This window comes from Hypomesus transpacificus, chromosome 2, assembly GCF_021917145.1.
Source record: "Hypomesus transpacificus isolate Combined female chromosome 2, fHypTra1, whole genome shotgun sequence".
Lineage (NCBI taxonomy): Eukaryota > Metazoa > Chordata > Actinopteri > Osmeriformes > Osmeridae > Hypomesus > Hypomesus transpacificus.
In genome coordinates this window covers 10,407,810-10,430,616 of record NC_061061.1, presented here as the reverse complement: position 1 = coordinate 10,430,616, position 22,807 = coordinate 10,407,810, and the positions used below count along the sequence as shown (strand labels likewise).

The following is a 22,807-nucleotide window of genomic DNA, read 5'->3' as shown; positions in this document are numbered from 1 at the left end:
TCTCACTGTTGAGAAAGGACTACAGAGTCCCTTCAGAAGTATGGGCGTCGGTTCTCTGTCGTTTTTTTTTGTTTGTTGTATTTCTTATCTGGCAGCTCTTTGGACACCACATAACTCTGACGTGAGGACGCTTCAGAAATGAAGATCCTGCATGCGCGTCGTCTGGGCTGGCGCCTGCTGTTTGTTGTTGCTGCCGTATGAAAGAGTTGCCTGACAGAACAAAAGGGGAGGGATGCCGGGTGCGAAGGCCGTCAACGGTCTGTCTGCGTTCGAGCGGGGAACAATCGAGATGCTTCTTTCCTTTGAGCGACTCTCTCTCTCTCATTCTGCTGCTTGATGCGTCTCATGTAGAGTATGACGTAGTAAACCAAACACACACATTCTCGCAATGAGGTAAACGAACACCTAAAATAAGATACTTAGCGTAGCTAACTTGCGGTTAGCGTGCCATCGCTTGAGAGAGCCATCGCTGGGGGATGTGGATTGAAGAGCCAGTGAAACTAACAAAAAGCTTTTCCTCTTAAAGTCAACAAACCTTTTAATCAAAAGGTTTCTGTCTTGCGTACGTAAAAGCATTATTATTCCTCGCGAAGCTCTCGACTGACGTTCTCAAACGCAGCAGGCATTTGACGCATTTCAACATTGCTCCAGAGGGGCCACTTTTCTGTTCTACTCGAGGAGAAACACTGTTAGCTGCAGGTTTGGAGCTAGTCTGTGTGTGTTTATTTGGTTGATCTGTCTGTATGGTAGATCAGTGGGTTCAGACCATGTGGAGAGGGACGGATGTCGGTCAGGTGTCAGGGGAGAGGACAGGCTGGGCGGCAGGGTGGCAGAACGGCCAACAGACAGATCGAAAAGAAAAAAAAAGGGGGTTTGTTGGCACAGGGAAGTGGCTGTCTGTCTGGGCACGCCACTCCATGGTGACACCCAAAGTGGGCATCTGGGGTGGTCAGACTGTGGCATTAGGGGGGATATAGGCCAGATCTGTCTGCTGTGGGGACCAGTTGATCACTGGAAGGAGACAAGTGACATCACAGACCTTCTAAATAGACCATTGGACCTCCTATAAAGGGGACACATGTCCTGTCCTGTGCATTGATTCAATGTGGAAGAACGATCCAGTAGAGATGGTCTGTTCCCAGCTAGAGACAGCTAGATAAAGCGCTCTCATGCTGTGGTTAACTGTTTAACACTAGTACGGAGGTGACGTGTTTCTGAGTCTCACACCAAGCGGAGAAGTACCTTGGGAGTTTCAACAAGCCACAAATAAACACAGAAAAGCAAACACGGCCCTCTTGGAGCAGAATATTACACCCGCTCTTAAAATATCGAAGCGGGCTACCAGGAGAACACAGAAGTGCCAACGCAGAAATGCACTCTTAAAAAAAAGAAGGGCTGGTGCACATTCATACACGCTTCCTAAATAACGACAGAGACACGCGCGCACAGGCACGCCAGCAAACACACACACACGAGCCGCGTGATATCGTGAGTTTGTGCGTGAGCTGAATGGAACGCACGCAGGCGAAGAGCCAGGGAGGCGTGCAAACAAGGCTGAGCCGCACGTCGAGGGAGAGGGGAGGAGAGACAGAGTCTGAGCCAAGTCAACAAACATATCAACAAATAAACAAACAGACAAGCCCACCAAATTAGTGGAATCAGCACCACCATACTCCACAGGCACAGGAGCACACCTACCCCAACATGCACACACTCAAGGCCCTGTTTGCATTCGAATGAGACCTGACGCCCGAGACTCCCACTGTCCCAATGAGTAAGTTATCTCACGCACAATCAAATCTACACACACACACACGCACACATACAACCACACACAAAGACGTACGGTTTACACAGTCAACCTCTACCACCCTGCTGTGTGAAAAAATGATGGTTTGACTTTGATAAATTAATAACATCGGTCAACAGATACATTAATAAACACCCAATACATGTATAAATGAGCAAATCAATAATAGACATGGTAAAAAAAAACAAAAAGAAGAGAAATGCTTCAAGTCATCTCTTTAAACTGCCAGGAAAACTTTCTGTTGTCCACGGCCATCAGAGAAGCACCCTCACCCCCCCCCTCCCTCCTAAAAACCAGACCGTAGGCTAGAAAGATGAGTGGAGGAAGACAAGGAGAAAAGACAAGGAACTTCTCTTTCAAGTACCATGACCTTCACAGTGGTGAAGAAGGGGATAAAAAAGAGACTTCAGTCCTTCCGTGCACTCGTTTCTGAGAGCGAAAGGGGAGAGAGATCTCCCTGGAGCTGGGGGCCGCGAGCGTGTCAAATTTGATCCCTAGAAGGAGAAAGAGAGGAGAAAGAGAGAAGGAGAGGAAAGGGGAAAGACGGAGCCCGCTCCGTGTCTCCCTGTAGATTGACAGACATGCTGAGGTCCCAGAGACACAGGGGCCTAAACCCGATTCGCCACACCCCCGTAGTTAGGATCAGCCAAGGTCGAGTGCTGGCGCTAGCATGCTAAACTCATCACAAGACCCCTCCAGCTCTGGAAGATTGCTGCGATATTAAGTTCAATACATTGTCGTGTGTTTGTTTATGTGTGTACTGTGTGTGGGTGACTGTGTGTGAGTGTTTGATGGGAGGGGGGGGGGGTAAACTAAAGGTTTTAAATGCTAATTATATTTAAGTATTTAACGAAAACTGTTTGCCCCACCGATCAACCAGTTGCTCCTCCTCCTCTCCTTCCTTCCTCTCATCCACCTCACCTTCCTTCCTCTCCCCCCTTATCTCCTTCACTTGGCCTTACAATCACCACCTGACACATATAGCCTGTACAAGACTCTTTCTTCTTAATTGGAGCAACACACTGCCTTTTAACTGGGCCTTCACTGACTGGGAGGTATCTGATACAATCTCCCCCATCTGGGCCTGGTCTCTCCATACCTCTCTCTCTTTCTCTCTCTCTCTTTCTCTCTCTCTCTTTCTCTTTCTCTCTCTCCCCCTCTATACAGTATATCTGTCTCTCTCTTACCTTTCTCTCTGTTCCTCTGAATCTGTCTTGGAATCGCCATCTCTCTCTCTCTCTCTCTCTCTCTCTCTCTCTCTCTCCCCTCCCTCTCTCTCTCTCTTTCTTTCCCCCTTCTCTCTGACAGGACTCCCAGCTGAAAGGCGGCAAGCAGGGCCACAGCCAGACATCAAAGCAAGTCTCCTCCCTCCCTCCCTCCCTCCCTCCCGCACACACACACACACACACACTACACTGAGCTGCAAGGAACACTTCAAAAGGTTGGACTTGTTACTCCCTGCAAATATGTGTGTTCAGCTAAAGTGCGCCCAAGATAACACACACTGTGGCAATTTCACACTGCTTTCAAATCCTGTTTTTTCCGAGCGGTGATTCAACTTGAGAATTGACTCTTTCGCCATAATTAAAAGTGAATGTTTAAAGAGGGAGGTGTGAGAGAGGGAAAGGTTTAAATATCTGTTCTTTCCTGTGGGGTTCACCAAATGCTGTTTTGGGGAGGAGAGAAAGAGAAAGTGAGATTGAGAAAAGTGGAGAGAGAGAGAGTTAGAGAGAGAGAGTTAGAGAGAGAAGGGATGGAGAGAAAAAGAGCGTTTTAGATGTTCAGCAAAGGGCTTGGTGTGTGTCTGTGTGTGTCGGATTTGCTCATCTCTACCACCGGGACTGGGGGACATCCATTTGTTTGAATGAAAGAGTTGTGTGTTGTGTGTTTGCTTTGAGGCTCACTGCTCTGTTGGTAGGCCATACACTGTTGACTTCTGGGGCGGGGGAGGGGGGAGCTGGAGAAGGGGGGGGGGCACTGGACAGAAAACACTCATCTGGCTTGTACTGAAACGTCAAAACAGACTTTAAATGTGTCCACATTCAGGCAGATTTCTGAAGAAGACTGTGAATCTGCAGTGTATTTCAATGCATTGTCAATCCTGTGTTTAGTACAAGTTTCTATACCCTAAAACTGCTATCCAGTTAGTTACGTAGGATGAAGGTGACAGGAATGCTGTCAGCTCCAATCAACATGATTTGGAAGGGCGTGATGTCACATCTGCCTTCCCCCTCAGTCTCCCTCCCTCCCTCCCTCCCTCCCTCCCTCTCCAACCCCACCCTCTCTTCAGCCCCAGCTGGGAGACAACAATGGGAAAGTGCGACACGAAGCACAATTAGTGTGCAAATGGAACACAAACGCGCAAACACACACACACACACTCAAACAAACACATTCACACTTTTCCGCTCATGCACAGGGATGCTGTGATTTGCCCCCAGGGGCCGCCTGTGTGTGTACTGTATGTGGGGGAGGGACACTCACACACAGATGTGCATTGTTTTACCCACAAACACCAATAGGATGTGCTGTGGGGGAGGGTTTCATTCAACCACACTGCCAACAATGATTACATAGTCAAATTCAAATAAAATAGTTAACGGAGCAATTCAATCTGGGTCGGACTGGCCGGCGGGAGAGTTGGTAGATTTCCCGAACGGCCTGTCAAATGGCCGCAGCATAATGCAACAACAACAAAAAACACACGGTTCCGGGCCGTTTCTCAGTCCCAGTCCAGACCTGAATTCAATTATATATTTCAAATATCCCTGTTGAATGTAAAAAATGCTACAGCATTTAGCATTATCTATGAAGCTAACAAGAGAACACCTTGAAAGCAAGCTTGGAGAAAGCAAGTTTGAGTCCATTAGAAACTGTCAACAGAGGACACATGTCAGAAGTGTGTCAGCGTGTGTTAGTGTGTGTTAGTGTGTCAGTGTGTGTTACTGTGTGTCAGTGTGTGTTAAGTGTGTGTGCCATTTGCAGGTCACAGGGTCATCGTTGCTTGAGTTCAGAAAGGTCATTATAGGTCTAAAACACCTTCAAACCAAACCTTAACCAAACAGAAAGCCAAACGGACCACAGACCAGAGGCAGTGCCATTTTCAGGGCTACTCTAAAGGTTTTTTTGATGCGGTGAGATCAACCAACACACACACACTCTCTCTCTCTCTCTCTCACACACACACACACACACACACACACACACACACACACACACTGGAGTGCTACTTTTATGTCCGAGAAGGAGAGCACAGAGAATAGGAGGCTTAAGGGCTGTTAACCCGTGTGCATGATAGCCTGTTTGAAAGTTAGACATGGAGATCCAACACAAGGAGGAGGAGATACTGGCTAATGTGCTTTCAGGGAGGAGTGGGGGAGAGGGAGAGAGGAGGGGAGAGGGAGGGAGGGAGGGAGGGAGGGAGGGAGGGAGGGAGGGAGGGAGGGAGGGAGGGAGGGAGGGAGGGAGGGAGGGAGGGAGGGAGGGAGGGAGGGAGGGAGAGGCCAAGAGCCTGCTGGAGTGAGAGGGGGCAGGAGAGAGAGATGGATTTATGAATAACTAAAGTTCCCTCTCTCTCTCCATGTGCTGTCCAGCTCCCCACCGTGCATGATTTGAGCTGGAAAGGAACACAAACTCTGACACACAAGATTCAAATGTCAGCTGCAACCCTCATCTTGGGGGCACATTTCTGATTAACAACAGTTTACATTGCAATCACCAGCAGCATTTTTGCTTTGGCTTGTGTGTTTTGAAACTCTGTGCGTGTGTGTGTCTGTGCGTCCAAAGTGGTTGCAAGCTAGGACAAAGTTAAAAACTAAGCAGCGAAATTGCCAAACCCAAACTTAAAATCTATCAAAACCAAGTTATAACACACATAACACTAATTCCCCAAGCCTATTTTGGAGACATTTTACTCTGAATAAACAGTTGGAGGAAAATATTTAGGAGACTTGGATAGGTGTTGACAGCGGAAGTTAAGCAGGAGAGGGGAGAATGTTGTGAGAGAAAGTAAGAGATCGAAAGAGAGAAAGAGAGAGAGAAAAAACGAGAGCGAGAGAGAGAGCGAGAGAGATGAGGAGGAGAATCCCCTGATCTCTGTAATGAAGCCGGTCTCATTTGAGTCGTGAATTATTGAGGATGGGGAACTTTTGTCTAATGCAAAAGTGCCATCAAACAGTGACAACGTTGCTTTTCAATTATTAGAGGAGCGCGGCGCCAGATGAAAGGCCTTTGATTGGAGCCAAAAATTCCCCCGGCGCTACCCCCTCTCCACCCCCCCCCCCTCTCCATCCCCCCCCCCCGCTCCAACCCTTCCCCCTCCACCCCCACACGCACACACACCACCCGCCCTTGCCCATCTCGCCTCCTCTCCCCTCTCATCTCTACTGCTCTACAGCCCCTCTCAGCTCTCTCAAGGTGGAGAGGAAGGGAACCAGAGGCGAGGGAAGCCAAGCCCCTTCTGTGACTGTCACTTCATCGGATGGGATGTTAAGGGGGGAGAGGTTGGATACACTAAGGAACTTGGGATCTGTAAATGCACCAGTCACAATTTAAAAAGCACACACACAGCCAACATCTGCTCAGGAACGTTTCAGCGATGACCCGCACGTTTTTGCGGCACGCGGAGCCCCCTGAAATGACCCCCTCCACGCCACTTTGCGGGGCGGGAACCTGCTGGAAGGTCTTGTTTCCCAGCCTCTGCTTTTGATGCGCTGATTGGATGTGCTGCTTTTCACCTTCCAGCTGCCTCTCTCTGCTCCACAAGTCATCACTGTGTGGAAAAGTCTCCACAACTTGAATGACCCCCCCCACCCCCCCACCCCACCAAGACAGGAGCGTCTGTCCTTGGGCCGTGTAATCAGGGTCGCAGGGTCATGGCTGGGAAACTAGGTGTGGACAAGTGTGGGCTGAACCAGGTGGCTCTGGAGCGAGGGAAGACAGAGGGGAGAGGAAAGAGGGCAGAAACGCAACCATGAAGCTTAGATCACTGTAAACGAATGGAGTCTGCCCGTGTGTGTGTGTATGTGCACGGTGTGTGTCCATGCTTGGCTGAGGGAAGATGAGGGTACGCTTTGGAGCTAGACAGAGCTCATTAACAGGGTCTGGGTTAGCTCTGTGTGTTCATAAATCAGCCAGAAAACCCAACTCCAAAGCTCCAGGAGGTAAACCGACCCCCACAGGACCTCCTCACACACACACACACACACTCACACACACAGGCACACACACACACCCTTTCATGTGCTGGATACACACAAACATAAACTCAAGACCTGAAACCAGAAACACACACAAGCTGAATACACCCCATTGGAAAGATGTACAGGAGACAGCTGAAGTAAACCTGCACATCACGGATAAACTGAGCCTACATACATACACACACACGGACACTTGCACACATGGATACACACATTCATGCCAGGCACACACATAAAAAAAAAAAGGTATCACTAAAATTGGCAACGTGTAGAAATGGGATTTCTTATCGTTTTAAGGTTTTACATTTTGTTGTCTCGCGTCATGAATAGTTGATGGGATCGGGGGCTGTATTAAAAATGTATCACGGCTTCCTCCAGGATGCTGAACTGGGAGATGATGTAATCCCAGTATGAAATCCAGAAATTAGAGTAAAGAACAGTGAATAGCTTTGAGCATTGAGAATGTGAGGCCAAAGGTTTCTGTGTGTGTGTGCTTACGCCCGCAACTTTCCCTTGAGGTTAAGAGGCTTGTTCAAGTGGTCTGTGGACCAATCAAATCTAACTCAGGAGGGTCTTTTTTCTCCCTCACACTGGAGTCCATTCTTTTATAAATGACCCAGCAGAGAAAGAAATGCCTGACATCAAATACCATTTCATTGTTTAATCCAAATTAATGTCAGTCAGTAATAAAAAATTCAAGAAATACATATTCTGTTGAGTTTCGACAGTGAGGTGAAGCCAACCTACCCAAGTGAGCGCAGGTTTTTGAGGATCCGTTCCCAGAGATTCCTCTTCCTCGGCTCAGCGTTCTGCCTTCTCGCACCTTCCTCTCCCCGAGCATCATGCTCAAAGTCTTTCCCTGACCTAATGAAACCAACTTGTGAACAAAACCTTCGATTTTCCTTAATAGATGAGTTTGTAAAGTGATTCCTCCCCAAGAATTCTTAATTGGGAAGGCGTTTGATGTATGTTACAAGGTTTTGATTAATTATACAAGTTGCGAGCAATAAAATGAAATCAGTTCTTAGATATCTACTGGCAGGCTATATGAGTGTGAGGGCGGGCGTGGGTTAGTGTGGGTTTGTGTGTGTTTTGTCAAGGAGCCAAATTAACCGCTGGCATATCATTCAGCGTGTGAAATGTGTGGAGCAATGCTAACATGTCAGTTTTGCATCAAGGTGCTTGCTGGTTGGTGATATGAAGTGGATATAGAAAACAGCAACAAGGTCAGAATGACCAACGTGAAACAAAAAGCTGTGTCTGGTTTGGAAAAACATCAAATCCCATGGGCCAATGCTTTAGTATGCATGATGCATGTTTGACTTCATCCTTAGGATGCACCGAAACACACGTGCACACATATATGCCCCCCCCCCCTCTCCCCTCCCAACCAACACGCAATGCCAGGGAACTGACAGCACTTCATTTATTCTCATGTCTCTGCTCTGGCGAGGTGTGAAACATTGTGTCCCTCGAGAACGACCTCACACACACGCAAACACACACACACACACACTTTAAGTGCTTGTTCCTTCAGCTACTGGGGGGGTAAACTAGTGAATTACTCCTCTTACACGGCCAGTTTACTCCCATTTACGTCTCGCCTCCAATAAAGCCCACCAATTGAACGTGAAATCTCCCAACGCAGCCCGTTTGTTTGTTGATTTTCTGCCCGCGCCCAACCAAAGCGGCCCGGCTGCTGTATTTGCTTAATTGATTTCTCCGAGGCCTTTAAATCTTTAAACGAGTCCCCCTTTTTTTACTGGCAGTTTATTCCTGCGCCTCTTTGAAGTTGGCATTTCAAAAGCACGATAGAGCGAGAGAGAGAGACATTGCGAGAGAGAGCGCTTCACAGTCGTATGAAAGTCTGTGGCTGCGGCGTAGTTAATCGATAACAACATGGGTGGAGTGTGTGTTTGTGTGAGTGTGGGTTTGTGCGAGTGTGCGTTGGCCTGCGGTTGATCTTACATAATATCGATCACCCGTCCCACATACATCTGACTGCAAAGGAACTTTCCGACACATGTTGATACGGGTTTTAATACACTTCTCTCTCTCTGTCTCTCTCTCTCTCTTCTGATCGGCTCGCTCTCTCCTCAACATTTCTAACAAACTCTAGCTTTACAGATATCTCTAGATTGCTGATGTTGAGTTTACTTATAAACCTTTCAGAAGTTACCTCATTTAGATTTCACTTCTTGTGTCAGAAGGTCTAAGCAAAAAAGTCAATATTAAAGCGTGTGCATGTGTATGACTGAGTTTGTGCGCGAATGGTGGGCGTGTGAGTTGATTTACATCATATCATCTCTCTGCGTGTGTGAGAACAGTATCTATTTTTAAGCATGTGTGTGTGACTGTCTGTGCCTTCACCACTGGTGCAGGTGCGCCTCCAGCTATGTGTGTATGCTCGCAAATTAAAAATGTTGCCTGTGTGTGTTGGTGCCCATGTGCGTTCTGTACACGTGTGTGTGTGTGCAGTGTGTGTGAGCGTGCGTGCGTGTGGGAGAGAGTTGCCGAGAGGCCCAGGTGTTCCTCAACAACAGCCTGGTTTATGTGGGTCATAATGCCCCCAGTCTGAGCCTCAGCGTAATGAGCATCCACACCTACCTCACCCTGCCCAACGCTGCACGCTCATTAACCGGAAATAGAGCTCTCGCTCCGGCTCCCGAGGCCGACCGAGCCCTGAGGCCACGAACTGGGATCAGTCCTCTCTCCCCTTCCAAACAACCGGAGCACTGCTGGCAAAGAATGCAGGAGCTGACCAGAGACCAGTGTGAAGAAGGATTCCCGTTTCCAAGTGCCCTGAGGCCCTGAAGGAAGACTCGTGAGAGCAGCACAGACAGTATTAGTCCAGCTAATGAAGGGCTAGGTCTAAGTGCAGAGGGAGTTGTGTCTCCAGGTAGTATGCTGGAGCAAAGTGGAAGATCTTCAGTAGGATGGCGATGTGTGTTGATCTCTACACTCGTGAAGGGGGTGTGCATACAGCACACCCCCATCCCAGTTTCGCTTTCTTGTGTGGTTTCACTCAAGGATGACTCAAAAAAAGGTCTCTCGTTCAAGGGAATAACGTTATTAAACCCACCCGCTTCCCAGTAAAACACAAGTCGTTTATAAATTCCCGGTACAACTGGGAGAAACCACACAGTGGAGGCTCATCCTCCGAGATCACAAATGAGGTGTTGCAATGGATCAATCACGACCACGTTCAACAACGTCCTGGATTTATAACGGACTCACTCGGGTTCATAGCAGTGATATTCAGTGTCAATGACCGGACGCATCCTCAAGCCCTGACAGAGGGCTGACTAATGTGACCGGCCTTCCTGTGGCTTGGTTCTGTGCGCTCTCTCCCTGGGGACAAAGCAGAGAGGGGACATCCAGTACACAGATTGGTTGATGGAACAACACACAGCTGGGCTTGTCGGGAGCTGTACGCAAACACATGCACACACACGCTCCCACAAACAAATGGGTCCGCGCGGATACACGTCAGTGTATGCACACACACACACACAACACACAACACACATTCACATCATTCCCAATCTCTGATCACTGGTTGTGAGAGATACATTTACTGACCTATTGAGTGTGTGTGTGTGTGGGTCTGTGTGTAAGTGTGTGTATGGAAATGCGAGCCTCCCAAGAGCAAGCTGTGCCTGTCTGTTGACGGAGAGGGATTTGAGAGGCTATGACAGCATTTATTTATGTGTCTCAAGGAATTAGAATAAATCCCTGCACACAAGTTTGAGTGTGTCCAATTTCACAATTAAGATGATGATGGCACAGGGGAATCCGATTTCTGAGTGTTTGTGTGTGTGTGTGTGCGTGTGTGTGCTCTTGGGTTATGCAGTGTACGTGTCGGCCTGTAAGTGCTTGGCGGTACAGGTCGGATGTGCAGGGCCCAGTGGAGGTCGGGGTTGACCTTGTCCTAGTTGGTCATTAAAAACGCCGTGCTCGGGGCTACACAGGATTGGCTGTCAATAACCTATTATAACACAATGGCGAGGGCTTGCCCTCACTCTGGCATGAAGTTCAATTAAGAGGGAAAGAGAGAGAGGGAGAGAGAGGATGAGAGAGAGCAAGAGAATGAGAGATGGAGAGAGAAAGAGAGGGAGAGATCAAATGGAAGGAGGAGAGAAGAGGGAGAGAGAGGAGGAGGGGAGGGAGGGCAGGCGATCAGATTAAAACAGCAAAGAGGATGGGGCACAGGGGCGGGGGAAAGGGAGGGAGGGGTGTGTGGGAGGGAGGGATGTGTGATCACCTGAATAATGAAGGGGGGGGGGGGGTAGGAACGAGAGAGGAAGACCTGCTTCCTCTCCCCGCTTCCTCGCTCCGCCTTTCTGTCGTACCTTCTTCCCTGAGAAAAGTGGAGAAGGCATAAAACACAGAGAGAGAAAGGAAGAGGGGAGATCGACACATTTCTGGGCACCCTTCCTACCAAACCCCCCCAGAGGTGGCCCTCTGACTCTTCTCATGAGACCGTCCTCTGCAGCTCCGGGCCTGTGTGTGTGTGTGTTTGTGTGTGTGTTTGTTTGTGTGTGTGCTTGTGTGTGTGTGTTTGTGTGTGTGTTTGTGTGTGTGTTTGTGTGTGTGCTGCTCCCATGCCCTCCCAGTTATTACGCTGATTCAGGCAGACTCAAACAGTTCTGCAGGGCTATTTGGCACAAAAAAAGACAATTCTGGGGAGGTTTAGCATCCTCACAATGATTTATCCTGCAGCTCTCTCTCCTCCTTCACACACAACACACACACACACACACACAGCAGGAAGCAACACTCAGAGACATTCACATTGACAGAGACAAACACACCAGACTAGCAACAAATTCCCAAATATGCATATCAAGACAGATAAGATAAATGCATAAACGCTTTTATGCATGCACACTCAAAATAATGCATACACACACAAGGCTCTGAGGCAAACCAAAAAACACACACCAAACAAACGCAAACAGTTTGCTGGAGCCAAATTAGCCAAATGGGACAAAACACCTTCGAGTCAATAAAATCAATACATATTTTGTGGAGGAGATCATTATCATGCTGGATACCTAATAATCGCAGTCGTCTGAATAATACGATACACTTTCTTGCTCACGCATAGACCCCTTTCACACTTAGTTATCCCTGCACCATTTGAATGTAAAGCTTCCATATCTTTACTGGTGTATACAGCCCTGTGGGTACACCTCCGGGCCACCAAGTCCCCAGAAGATGGGTTAAGGGTTTACAGTCATGGTCGGGGTTAGAGTGAGACCGGCTGAGACACTGCTGGGCTGAGGACGGAAGGCAGGACTAAGGCTGGGTGTTCCAGGCTGGGTGTGAGGCCAGAAATAAAGAAATGGATAAAAAAACAAAGAATATAAGAAAGAGAGAGAGAGAGGAAGAGAGAGAGTGACAGAGAGAGAGAGAGAGAGAGAGGGAGAGAGAGAGAGAGTGACAGAAAGAGAGAGAGAGAGAGAGAGAGAGAGAGAGAGAGAGAGAGGGGGGGGGGGGGGGGGGGGGGGGGGGGGAGGAGAGGAGAATCCCCTGATGTGAACAATATGTTTATAATTACATATGTTGTACCTTCACTGTGGACTGCTTTGGCAACATTGTTTAACCGGAACCCTTCATGCCAATAAAGCATATTGAACTGAATTGAATTGAGAGAGAAAGAGAAAGAGAGAGAAAGAGAGAGAGAGAGAGAGAGAGAGAGAGAGAGAGAGAGAGAGAGAGAGAGAGAGAGAAAGAGAGAGAGAGAGAGGGTGTGAACAGAGCGAGAATTTAAAGAAGCAAAGAAAAGAATCAAAGGCAGAGTGAGGGCGAGAAAGCAAAGGTGAGAGGCGGCGTGGAGGGACCTCGAGGCCCAAAATTGTCAACTGCAAGTTGGAACGAGAGTTTGAGTACCAGAAGTTTCACCCTGTGCTTCTCACTCCAGAGTTACCCACAGAACAACAAGAACAGGGAGCAGGTCTTACCAAAGCTTTGAGAGAGAGAGAGATAGGGGGGGGGGAACAGAGTGGATGAATGTGAATCCAACCCAGCCTGTCATCTGGATGTGTCACCCAATTGCGCCTGAGCAGAGAAAACGTATGAATGACAGCTTTTTCCTCCGTTATAATGTGATGACTGGATGGTGTGTGTGCCACCCAAACAGACACAACCTTCCAGACACCCAATCATGCACACACACACCTGAGACACGCACAGAGACCCCGCCACCAATTCACGTCCATAGCATAGGACAGGACAAAGACAAAGGTTAGATTCATTTGTACGCATCAAACCTGGCAAGCCATTCTACCATTTTTACTGGCTCACTACTGACATGACAAAAAACTCATATTAGCCAGTAAGAGGTGTACATCTGAGTCTGAGAATACGGCACTGCTAAAACTGACCTAAACGTGTTCACAACATCCTGCCCATTCTGTGCCAACTAAGGGTTCGACAGCCACTGTGTATTTGATTCCAGTCAGAAAAGCAGTCCAACTACACAGCGGCCGTCCTAAGGCATCATGAGAGGAGAAAAACAAGGAGTTTGCTCTCTGGCTTTTGTGTCCTACCTAGTAGGACGTTCTTACAACCCAAAGCCGAGTGAACCAGAAAGAAAAACCAAAGTCACAGCCAGAGTAGCACCACGTCCAGTCAGTCACAATCTACTGTGGGGGCCCAATTGATCTTTTTTTTCGGCCGCTGACGAAGGGACTTTCTGGTCTCATTCCTCCTTCGCTCTTGCTCTCTTTTCACTCCCTCTGCTCTGCCACCCAGTCTCTCTCTCCCTCCCAAAAAATCCTTTCATCACCTCAGGCCTCTGGGTAAAGAGAAGTGCTGCTGTGTTTGGGGAAAGATAAAGTTGTTTCTCTCTGAGGTTTATTCAAACTTTCATGGGTGCTAGCCTCGGATCCCTCTGGGGTGTGAAGGGAAGAAGAGAAAGCCCAACTCTCCCACGCACACAAACACACAAACACACCCAGACACACACACACAATCCATTTTCACCATTTAACCAGCCTATACATTCATAGCTGAGAAAGAGCGACTGAGATTTGTGTGTGTGGCCCTCAGAATTGTCCTATTTATACACACACACACCTCTCACGTACAAACACACACACACACATCTACAGCATTTCCACACACTGCTTGCAGTGTCTGCTATAAATTTGAAAGATAGAGCACCCCCCTGCCTCTCAAGTATCACATAACACAGATGTCCAACATCTCAAATCAGATCAGGGCAATGTAGGCCTCCTCATCTTGCTAGGTGAAGGTGCTTGAAGGTGCTTGAAGTCAGGCCAGTGATATTAACATTCTCGACGCAACACAAGACATAGTTTGGAACCACCGTGGATTCACATCACCGAAACCTTGAGGTATATGTACACCGACACACAAACACAACAAACACACACATTCCAAGGCCCCATCGAAAACTATGGCTTCGACACGCCGCAGGTCGAATTCAAATCTGTGTGGTCTTTCCCTGTGAGGAAAAGAAGGGATTGGGCCCCAAAAGAGTTTTCAGTTAAGTCTTCTGTAAACATGTGATGCCCTACAGCTAAGAGTAAACAATGGTGCCAGACAAACCACTGGCCCCACCGAGGGGGTGAGAGGCTCGTTAATTAAATGGCATCTGACACCACAGTTGAGTCACCGACACTGGTGTCCTTGGATTCGCGTCTACCCACTAAGCAAACAAGCAAACACGCAAACCCGGGTTCTGATGGAGATAAATGAGTAGGATTTCCATTGGAGCATGGATCGCTGAGGGTGGGATGCACACAGGGTTCCGTGTAGTGTGTGTTCTGTGTTGTGAATATTCTACACTTTTCCGCCTGCAGAACACACCTAGTATGTTCCGGGAACTTCCGAGTCATAAACAAGAGTTTCTGTCCTAAATTTACAACCTTGAAGAAACAGGTGAACTGCCAGAAATGAAAAGCAAAGGAGACAAACTTGTGAGACTTGTGTGTGAGCATGTGCGTGTGGAGGCATGCACTGGGTGTACTGGGATTCAAGGGTGGGAAGGGATCCAGAGCCCACTGATTACTAGGGGTGGGGGGGTGAGGTGGTGGAGGGGTTTCCTTCATCTCCCAGCATTCAGTCCTTCTACGGAACGGAAAGAAAACAAACCGTCGTCTTCAAACACCCTCAGACGGAATGTGGCACAGTGGCACCGGGCAAGACAATAGTTTCAACGGTAATTACATCCCCAAAGACCTTAGCGTTGGCGCTTTCCCTACCCATGGTCGCGCGAGAGAGAGACACAGAGAGACACAGAGGGAGAGATACAGAGAGAGAGTGAGAGATACACAGAGAGACACAGAGAGAGAGTGAGAGAGAGATACACAGAATTAGAGTGAGAGAATATCTCTTATTGAATGTGTTTTACTCATTCTGCCGTTGAATGGATGGGATCTGTGAAGCTCTGACTAGGAACTTGAAAATGTATGCAGTTATTTCAAATTGTCCATAAAAAACATAACGTGGTGTATGCCTGTATAAACTATAGTTGATTAAGCAGTATTCTGTTGTTTTGATTGAACATAGGCCTGCTGCCTTGGGCTGTTAAGACGTTGAAGCATGTTGTCGTCTTAGACTACACAGGCATTGGTCCCATTTGACACTGTAGGGTCTCCAAAGATATCTTTGCATTCTGGCAGTTTAAAGCATCTCTGCTCCGTTTTGCCAGTCCCACACAGTAAATGATGGTTGGTAAAATCCATCCTGAATCAAAAGAAAAGCTATTTCTCTCATCTCTGTGGCTTTTGAACAAGAAAATGCCTGCTAGCGAAACATTGCATCAATATTATATCAGCTTGCATTCTAATTTGAGGACTTCAACACACGATGTAAGATGACACTATCTTCATGGGAGAAGAACTACGTTTGCAGTCGGGCGGAAAGGGGTTTATTAATTAATTTCTAATTTTCATGAGCACGACGTGCAGGCAGACAATATAAATGATGTAGACAATCTGTTGGTTGACCTAATTTATTGCATGAGGCATGTGTTATATGCTAATTGAACATGGCTTGAAATTTCCACAGCTTACTCCAAAACTTGTATAGGGTCGAACTACAACGGAATAAAGGAATGCAATCAGTTCTAGTTTGGACTACCTTCACTGGCATTTCACACTAATTAGTGTGCCCACTGAACACAAAAATTCTGTTGAGATTCCTCCAAATCCTGAATCTAAGAACTCCAAAGTCACTTCTCCAAACAAACTGTTCCCTCTGAAATCCGTTGTTTTGGCTTCCATGGCCACATGTGCCTGGACTAAGAATGTCCAGGTGAATAAATAACTATAATTACTCTAAATAAACAGAGGATCCAGGCAGAGTTGGTGTTTGGAAAAACTGATTACATAGATCCGCCTGGTGTGTTTGAGGGCACTTTCCTTAACCTAGCAGATGTCGTAATTAAGGTAGCTACCCAAACATTTACTTTAGGTGGTGAACCAATCTTTACCTAGACAACTTTTCATTGTGCCACATCAATGAAAACAGGCCTGACTGACACGGGGTTTACACAGCACCGTTTCATGCAATATAAAAGAACTGAGGATATTTTTTTTTTTACAAAAGCATCACAGAGTATGCTTAAAGTACTGACATTTAAAAGACAACAATCCTTTAATCTTGGTAGGCTACCTATTACATATAAAAAGCTTCGTTTTCCTTCATTCATGCAATTATTTGTTTATAGAATTATATTAAAAACGATTATAAAGAGGTACTGTACATTTATAGTAAATTTAATTTCAGCAGATGTAGACGGCCACAATGGCGCCAGGTGAAAATATTGACCTGTTGGGCTGTGGGCATTTGTTCAGCACACGTCTCCCCACACTGTCACCCACGAGCTGTAATTGTGTTTACCCAATTAGTGGCCTGCAGGTGACAAATGTCACATCCACATTTCGTGCGACAGTGATGTGTTCTCAAGACACATGTCTGCGGACACATCTCAAGGTGTTCAAACCGCCGTCAATGAGCAACCATTCGAACTGGAGAGCATAATGCTCAACAACATGAAACAGTCAGTTGAGCCTATACACATTCTAATGAATGCCACACTTGTATCTACCGAAGTCTGGAAAATTCCCTTGCCAACCAGAGCCATCCCTTGTGGCTGCACTTGCCATTTTCTTCATCATAATCAGCCAGGCACATTGACCACCAAACACGGTTGGGAGCTGCATTTGACACTTGAAGGGAGGGGAACATTGGCTTTCAAATGATACAAGCACAAGGTCTAGCTGCCACCGTCCGGAAAATTCCGTTGCCAACCCTGCCAGTAGAGCGCATGCCAAAGTGATCTCGCGCACCACTTCATCATCAAAATTAAGTCTGTCTGTTCAGCCAAACTTAGGCTAAACAGTTTAATAATTTAGACCTGATTTCAAAATGACAAAAATGAAACACTATGATAGGCATCTTTTCTGAGCCTCATAACCTGCTCCAAGCGCTCAATCCATCGCTTACACGTGGCTGGAAATAACATCCTATAGCCTACGTGACTTCACTTCGGCACTGTAGGCCACCAGCACAATGTTTTAAAATAGTTAGGCATTTGCTTTACTTTTATCAGATCAAACACATAATGTAATTCATAACACAATTCATTGTCAGTTGAACCCGACAGAGGGTTTAATAAGGCTCTTTGCGCCTGAAATCACATGCCATGATTTCTGTTGAGATTTTAGAGACCCATACGACTAGAAAGAAGGAAAACTGCAGGTGCTTCTGAAAACACCTAACTACGAAAGTTTAATTCACTGTATTGAATTGCATTCATTGCATCACATTATCATATGAAGCAAATTTACGCTGGACTTACCTCTGAGATTTTGGATCTTAACCATGACCTCCGCGGGAGACTCAAGTCTGTGCGCCAGATACAGGCGACCCGAGTCTCGCTCTATCTGGACCGGTGAGTCGGCCTCCGAAATCACCTCGAACCATCTCTTCTCAAACTTTTGGTCCGGTACCGTGAAGATCATGTCCCCGACTTTGACTTCCTCGGACACTGTCACCGTGTAGAAAAGCTCCTCAGATACCGCTCGTGGCCTTCTCACCTTCGATTCGGCAGGTCTTCGCACATCAAGGTGAAGTGTCACCGGTTTGCTTATGAGTGCAACATCTCCGTTGTCTTTTGCGTAAATTTGTACTGTTATGTTCGAGACACCAATGAGTGAATCAACCAGTTTTACTTGTCCAGTTTGCGGAACTATGTGGATATATTCACATTTTGGGAACGCGTAATAAGTTATTCGACCGTTTTTTCCAGCGTCCCCATCCTTTGCATAAAAACGTGCCACTTCGGAACCGACCGGAGTCAATTCATCCACTGCTCGTATGTCATTCACACTGGTGAAACTGGGTATGTTGTCGTTTGAATCGAGCACCTCAACTTCAATCAAATATACACTTTGAAAACATCCGGACAGAACAGCTCTAAAATCATAAGATGATATGAGCTCTCGGTCTAAAGTTTTGGTGGATTTCAAAATGAGATGATGTTTTCCTTGATGGTAAACCAAACGAAAATCTGACGCATACTCCCCTTGTAAATCTGTCTCAAGTTTTAAACCATTGCAGTCGTTCCCAAATGTTAAAGCAACTCCGTCAACTACAGTTCCAGTAGCTTTATTCTCGCCAATTTGTCCATAAAACATGAACTGTTTCCCATTCGCCAATGAAAATGTCACCAATGCGACAAGCATAAACGCTTTCAGGGCACCCGGTCCGCTTGAACCTCTCGTCATGTTTCCATCAAATCAATTTCAGTCACTAGTTCAACATAAAAATTCCGTAACGCACAAAAAACTAAATATAAATACCAATAAACTGCAAAGGCATACAAATAAATGCTTTACGCAAAAAAAGAGTGACAGTTATTCAAGCAACTGCACCACAGTGTCAAGTTCACTTTCGGCTTTTTCCGTGCAGCATCACTCGAGCGCACAGAGGATGAAGTGTACACTGTCAGACAAATACACCGCATTTGCTCCATGTGGCACTATGATCACCGCCCCGAAAGCAAGAGCCAATCAGAGACTGGAGTAGAGCGGGCAGACAGTTTCATAGGCCCATCCACAGGGACTTTGATTTAACTATACGCAGGAGAAGAACGTTGGAGAGAGCTTTTAGTATTCAGGTCCACAATTTAAAACGTTGTGTTTGTGGAATGGATGAGTTTTGTTTCTTAGAGAGGCTTGCCTTCAGAATGCACATTTGGTGTTTCCTCTTTTTTCTGGGCTTGGCCTGAATGGCAATCAGTATTCTGTAGGGAACTGCAGTGGGCATCATCAGGCTATCGCACGGCCACATTTTGACTGAAGTGAACCCCGTCTTTTCCCCCATGAAATATTGAAATGCTTTGTTAATGTTAAAAAGAATCAGCATCCTTTACACAACAGTAAAACAACAATCAAAGTAGAAGTAGCTTCGAAAACAGAAACCAAAGCTCATTCCAACAGAAAGATCTATTCAACATGAGATTACAATTAAATTATACAAACCTGTGCACAAATACTATATTTTGAGTGAAAATGAAAACATGTATCAAAATCTAAGCATAGCTTTTTGCATGCATGGACAGTGTTGTATTGTAGTCTACGCATTAGGTCAATCAGAAAGATAAAATATATTTGCTTGCTTTTTCAACTTATACAGTGAAGTGCAACCAGAGCAAGGGCTCGAATTTACTATTTCCTTTTCATTGGCAAAACTGTATCTGGCAGAAGTATAATTTGTCAGGAATCTTGTACATGAAAATGCAATTTAAAAGGATCAATATTTTTGGGATGCAACACATATTTCCCCTTCAGAGTTGTATTGACCAAAGGCCCGTGGCCTATTTCTGTGTATTTTACTCGACAGTAAATCTGTTAAGGTTGGAATTTGTTCAAAAAAGTGTGTGTGTGTTCCAGTCCTAAAGGAATGACTGCAGTGCAGTGTTGTATTTAGCCTACTAAACTGCAAGCATCAAATTAAGACTTTTGCTAGCCCTAGATCAAGTGACCCGCATCTAACGCTGGTTCAAATACTGCACCATTTCATCAAAACGAAAGAGCTAGTCTAAAACATTCCCTCTTCTAAAGATACTTTCAATGGCGCCTCTACTGTCGTTCACCTCAAATTGGCCGGTGGCTATGGGCAGCCTTTTAGAGGCACCATGAGTTGGTGAAGCCTTGAATTGTTCAGTCATGGTCCTCGTATCTTCCAACACATGGCCCTTGCAAGTGGGCAGCCCAAGCCGAGCCTGAAGGCTAAACTTACAACACATTTTTCACGCACCAACACCCGCCACAGGGCTGGTGCTGTGTCTCCTACACCACTTCCTTTCCGCTTCTCACTTTGCCAAACTGGTTTTGTCCGTAGCTCTGTACTTGCCATTGGTGTTTCTTCCAACCCCTAATGATACGCGATGTACAGTACGAATAGCAATGAGTTGATTTCCAATAGATGAGACACGGTTTGTAGTGTACGTTAGTGAGGAATTCCACTGCTGTGCTGAATTCCCAGTGGTAAACAGGTCTTTATTCAGATTGACTGGGAAAAAAAGATGATAAATAGAACAGACAGGCACCTGAATTGTGTGCCGTTTACCTTTAATACACAAAAACACTTAGAAGAGATTGAACTAGAAAGGAGATTTTTTTATGTTTAATGGGGAATAGGTTAAGCATGAAAACTCCAGTCATAAAATAATCGGCCTCTGCAGCAAAAGAGGATGGAAAATACCCCCCCCCCCCTCTCCTCCCCCACCTCAAGTTGTCTTTTGAGAAGCTGTAACACAAATTACAGCAATTTACCCAAAGAGCCAGCGCATGTGTGACAAGGGAATGGGTTTGGAGTTGACGGTGTCGAATGTCGTGTCACAGGCACTCATGCCAGTCTTTCATCACATTTTGGCACGCCTTTTCACCCTGAAAAAAAAGGTGATGAGGAGAGAGAGACAGAGAGAGAGAGAGAGAGAGAGAGAGAGAGAGAGAGAGAGAGAGAGAGAGAGAGAGAGAGAGAGAGAGAGAGAGAGAGAGAGAGAGAGAGAGAGAGAGAGAGAGAGAGAGAGAGAGAGAGAGAGAGAGAGAGAAGGAAATGAGGATGAACCTTGAGCCCCGCCAACAAAGGTCAAGTGCTCTTTTTTCTCTGTTCACATTCCCCTTTCCAAAATGACTGGGCTCAAGAATTGTGTTTCATTATGCCTGGAAACTTTGATCATAATCTGAAGTGAAAATTGATCCTCCCATTTTGGCGAGATATCATGCTTCAACTACTTTGAAGCTTTTAATGTTCTATGTCTCACATTAGCAGGACATTACATTACATTTAGTCATTTAGCAGACGCTCTTATCCAGAGCGACTTACAGTAAGTACAGGGACATTCCCCCCGAGGGAAGTAGGGTAAAGTGCCTTGCCCTAGGACACAACGTCATTTTGGTTTGGCCGGGAATCGAACTAGCGACCTTTAGATTACTAGCCCAACTCCCTCACCACTCAGCCACCTGACTCCCTGACATTAAAATAGGATTGCATGCGTAACACACAGTAAACCCTGTAGTGTGAATGCATTGGAATGATAAGAAGTTTCACTTCAATAAAGCTCTTGTAAAACATCTCTCTGTATTGTGAGTTTTCTTGAAGGCATTGGTTTGGTTTGCTTGCTATTTTAATGCATGTTTTGCATGGATTTGTGCTACGACAAAGTTTGATTTAGGTACATCCCCGTTTCCAACAAACTCTGTTTCTCTTTGCTTCTTGTCCTCTGGCTCTACCTAATTCTCACTGTGTCACATCTCTCTCTCTCTCTCTCTCTCTCTCTCTCTCTCTCTCTCTCTCTCTCTCTCTCTCTCTCTCTCTCTCTCTCTCTCTCTCTCTCTCTGTAAACACAGGGAGCTGGGCTGACAGTCAGATGAGTGTCAGGTGGGTCCCACCCCCTCGCCGTGGTAACACAGAGGGAGAATTATTAAACAGTTGAAAGGCAGCCAGGACGTTGGGCGTCCCTGTTCATCCGTGTCATGTGTCTGATCTCAGGTTAGGTGTTCTCATTCTCAGTGATAGGGCTGTGGTGTACGTGGGGGAGAGTGTGTCCCAGTTCCCTACAGCTCGGTCTCACAATGTCCTGCATGTGTATGGCAGCCTGAAAAAAACACACACACATACACACAGACACTCACACACACACGTTCAGTTTCTTTTCCAGGATCAGCCAACCTTTCTTAAATCATACCCCAATTTAGAGGGAGCTTGAGAACTTGACCTTGCAGCTCAGTGACTAAGCTCTAGCCATCCTTCCATCATCTGAGAAAGAGAGGGATTGATGGAGGAGGAGGTGGAGAGACGGAGAGAGGGAGCAGACAAACCAGGAAGGGCAGGGATGAGAGGATGCGGGGGTAATAAGGCAGAGAGGAAAAGAGAGAGAATGGAGTGAGTGCGAGTGAAGGGGGGTCGGAGTGTGCATGTGGGGGTGGGGGGCTTCAATCTCTCGGGATCAGCAGACCGGCAATGACGGCGCATCAATCTCGTTTCATGACATCGTTCCTCATCGTCAGACCAATCGACGGCCATCGCTGGCGTCCCTCCCTGCCGACTGTCGCCACGCCCCCGTCCGTTCCACGGCCTTACCCCTTCCTGTTCATCCTCCAAATTTATCGCCGGCCGTCGGCCGTGACAGGTACTCCGTCACCTGCGTCAGGTCTTCTGGCTTGTCCTGTCCTGTTCCGTGCCTCGGCATCTAGATTGCCTTCTATTGTTTTAAGTTTATACTATACCCTGATGTGTGTGCTTTTACTGA

The 22,807-nt window shown here is 46.6% G+C and overlaps 1 protein-coding gene across 1 annotated transcript in view; it reads right to left on the bottom strand.

Moving 5' to 3' along the window:
* The window catches only part of si:dkey-22o22.2 (neural-cadherin), a 97,485-nt gene extending 78,515 nt beyond the window's left edge, over positions 1–18,970 (bottom strand). Inside the window, exon 1 of the mRNA XM_047042419.1 lies at positions 17,849–18,970. Within this exon, the coding sequence (XP_046898375.1) occupies positions 17,849–18,776 (928 nt within the window). The 5' untranslated portion in view covers positions 18,777–18,970. The remainder of the gene's footprint in view (positions 1–17,848) is intronic.
* Positions 18,971–22,807: the final 3,837 nt, after the last annotated feature.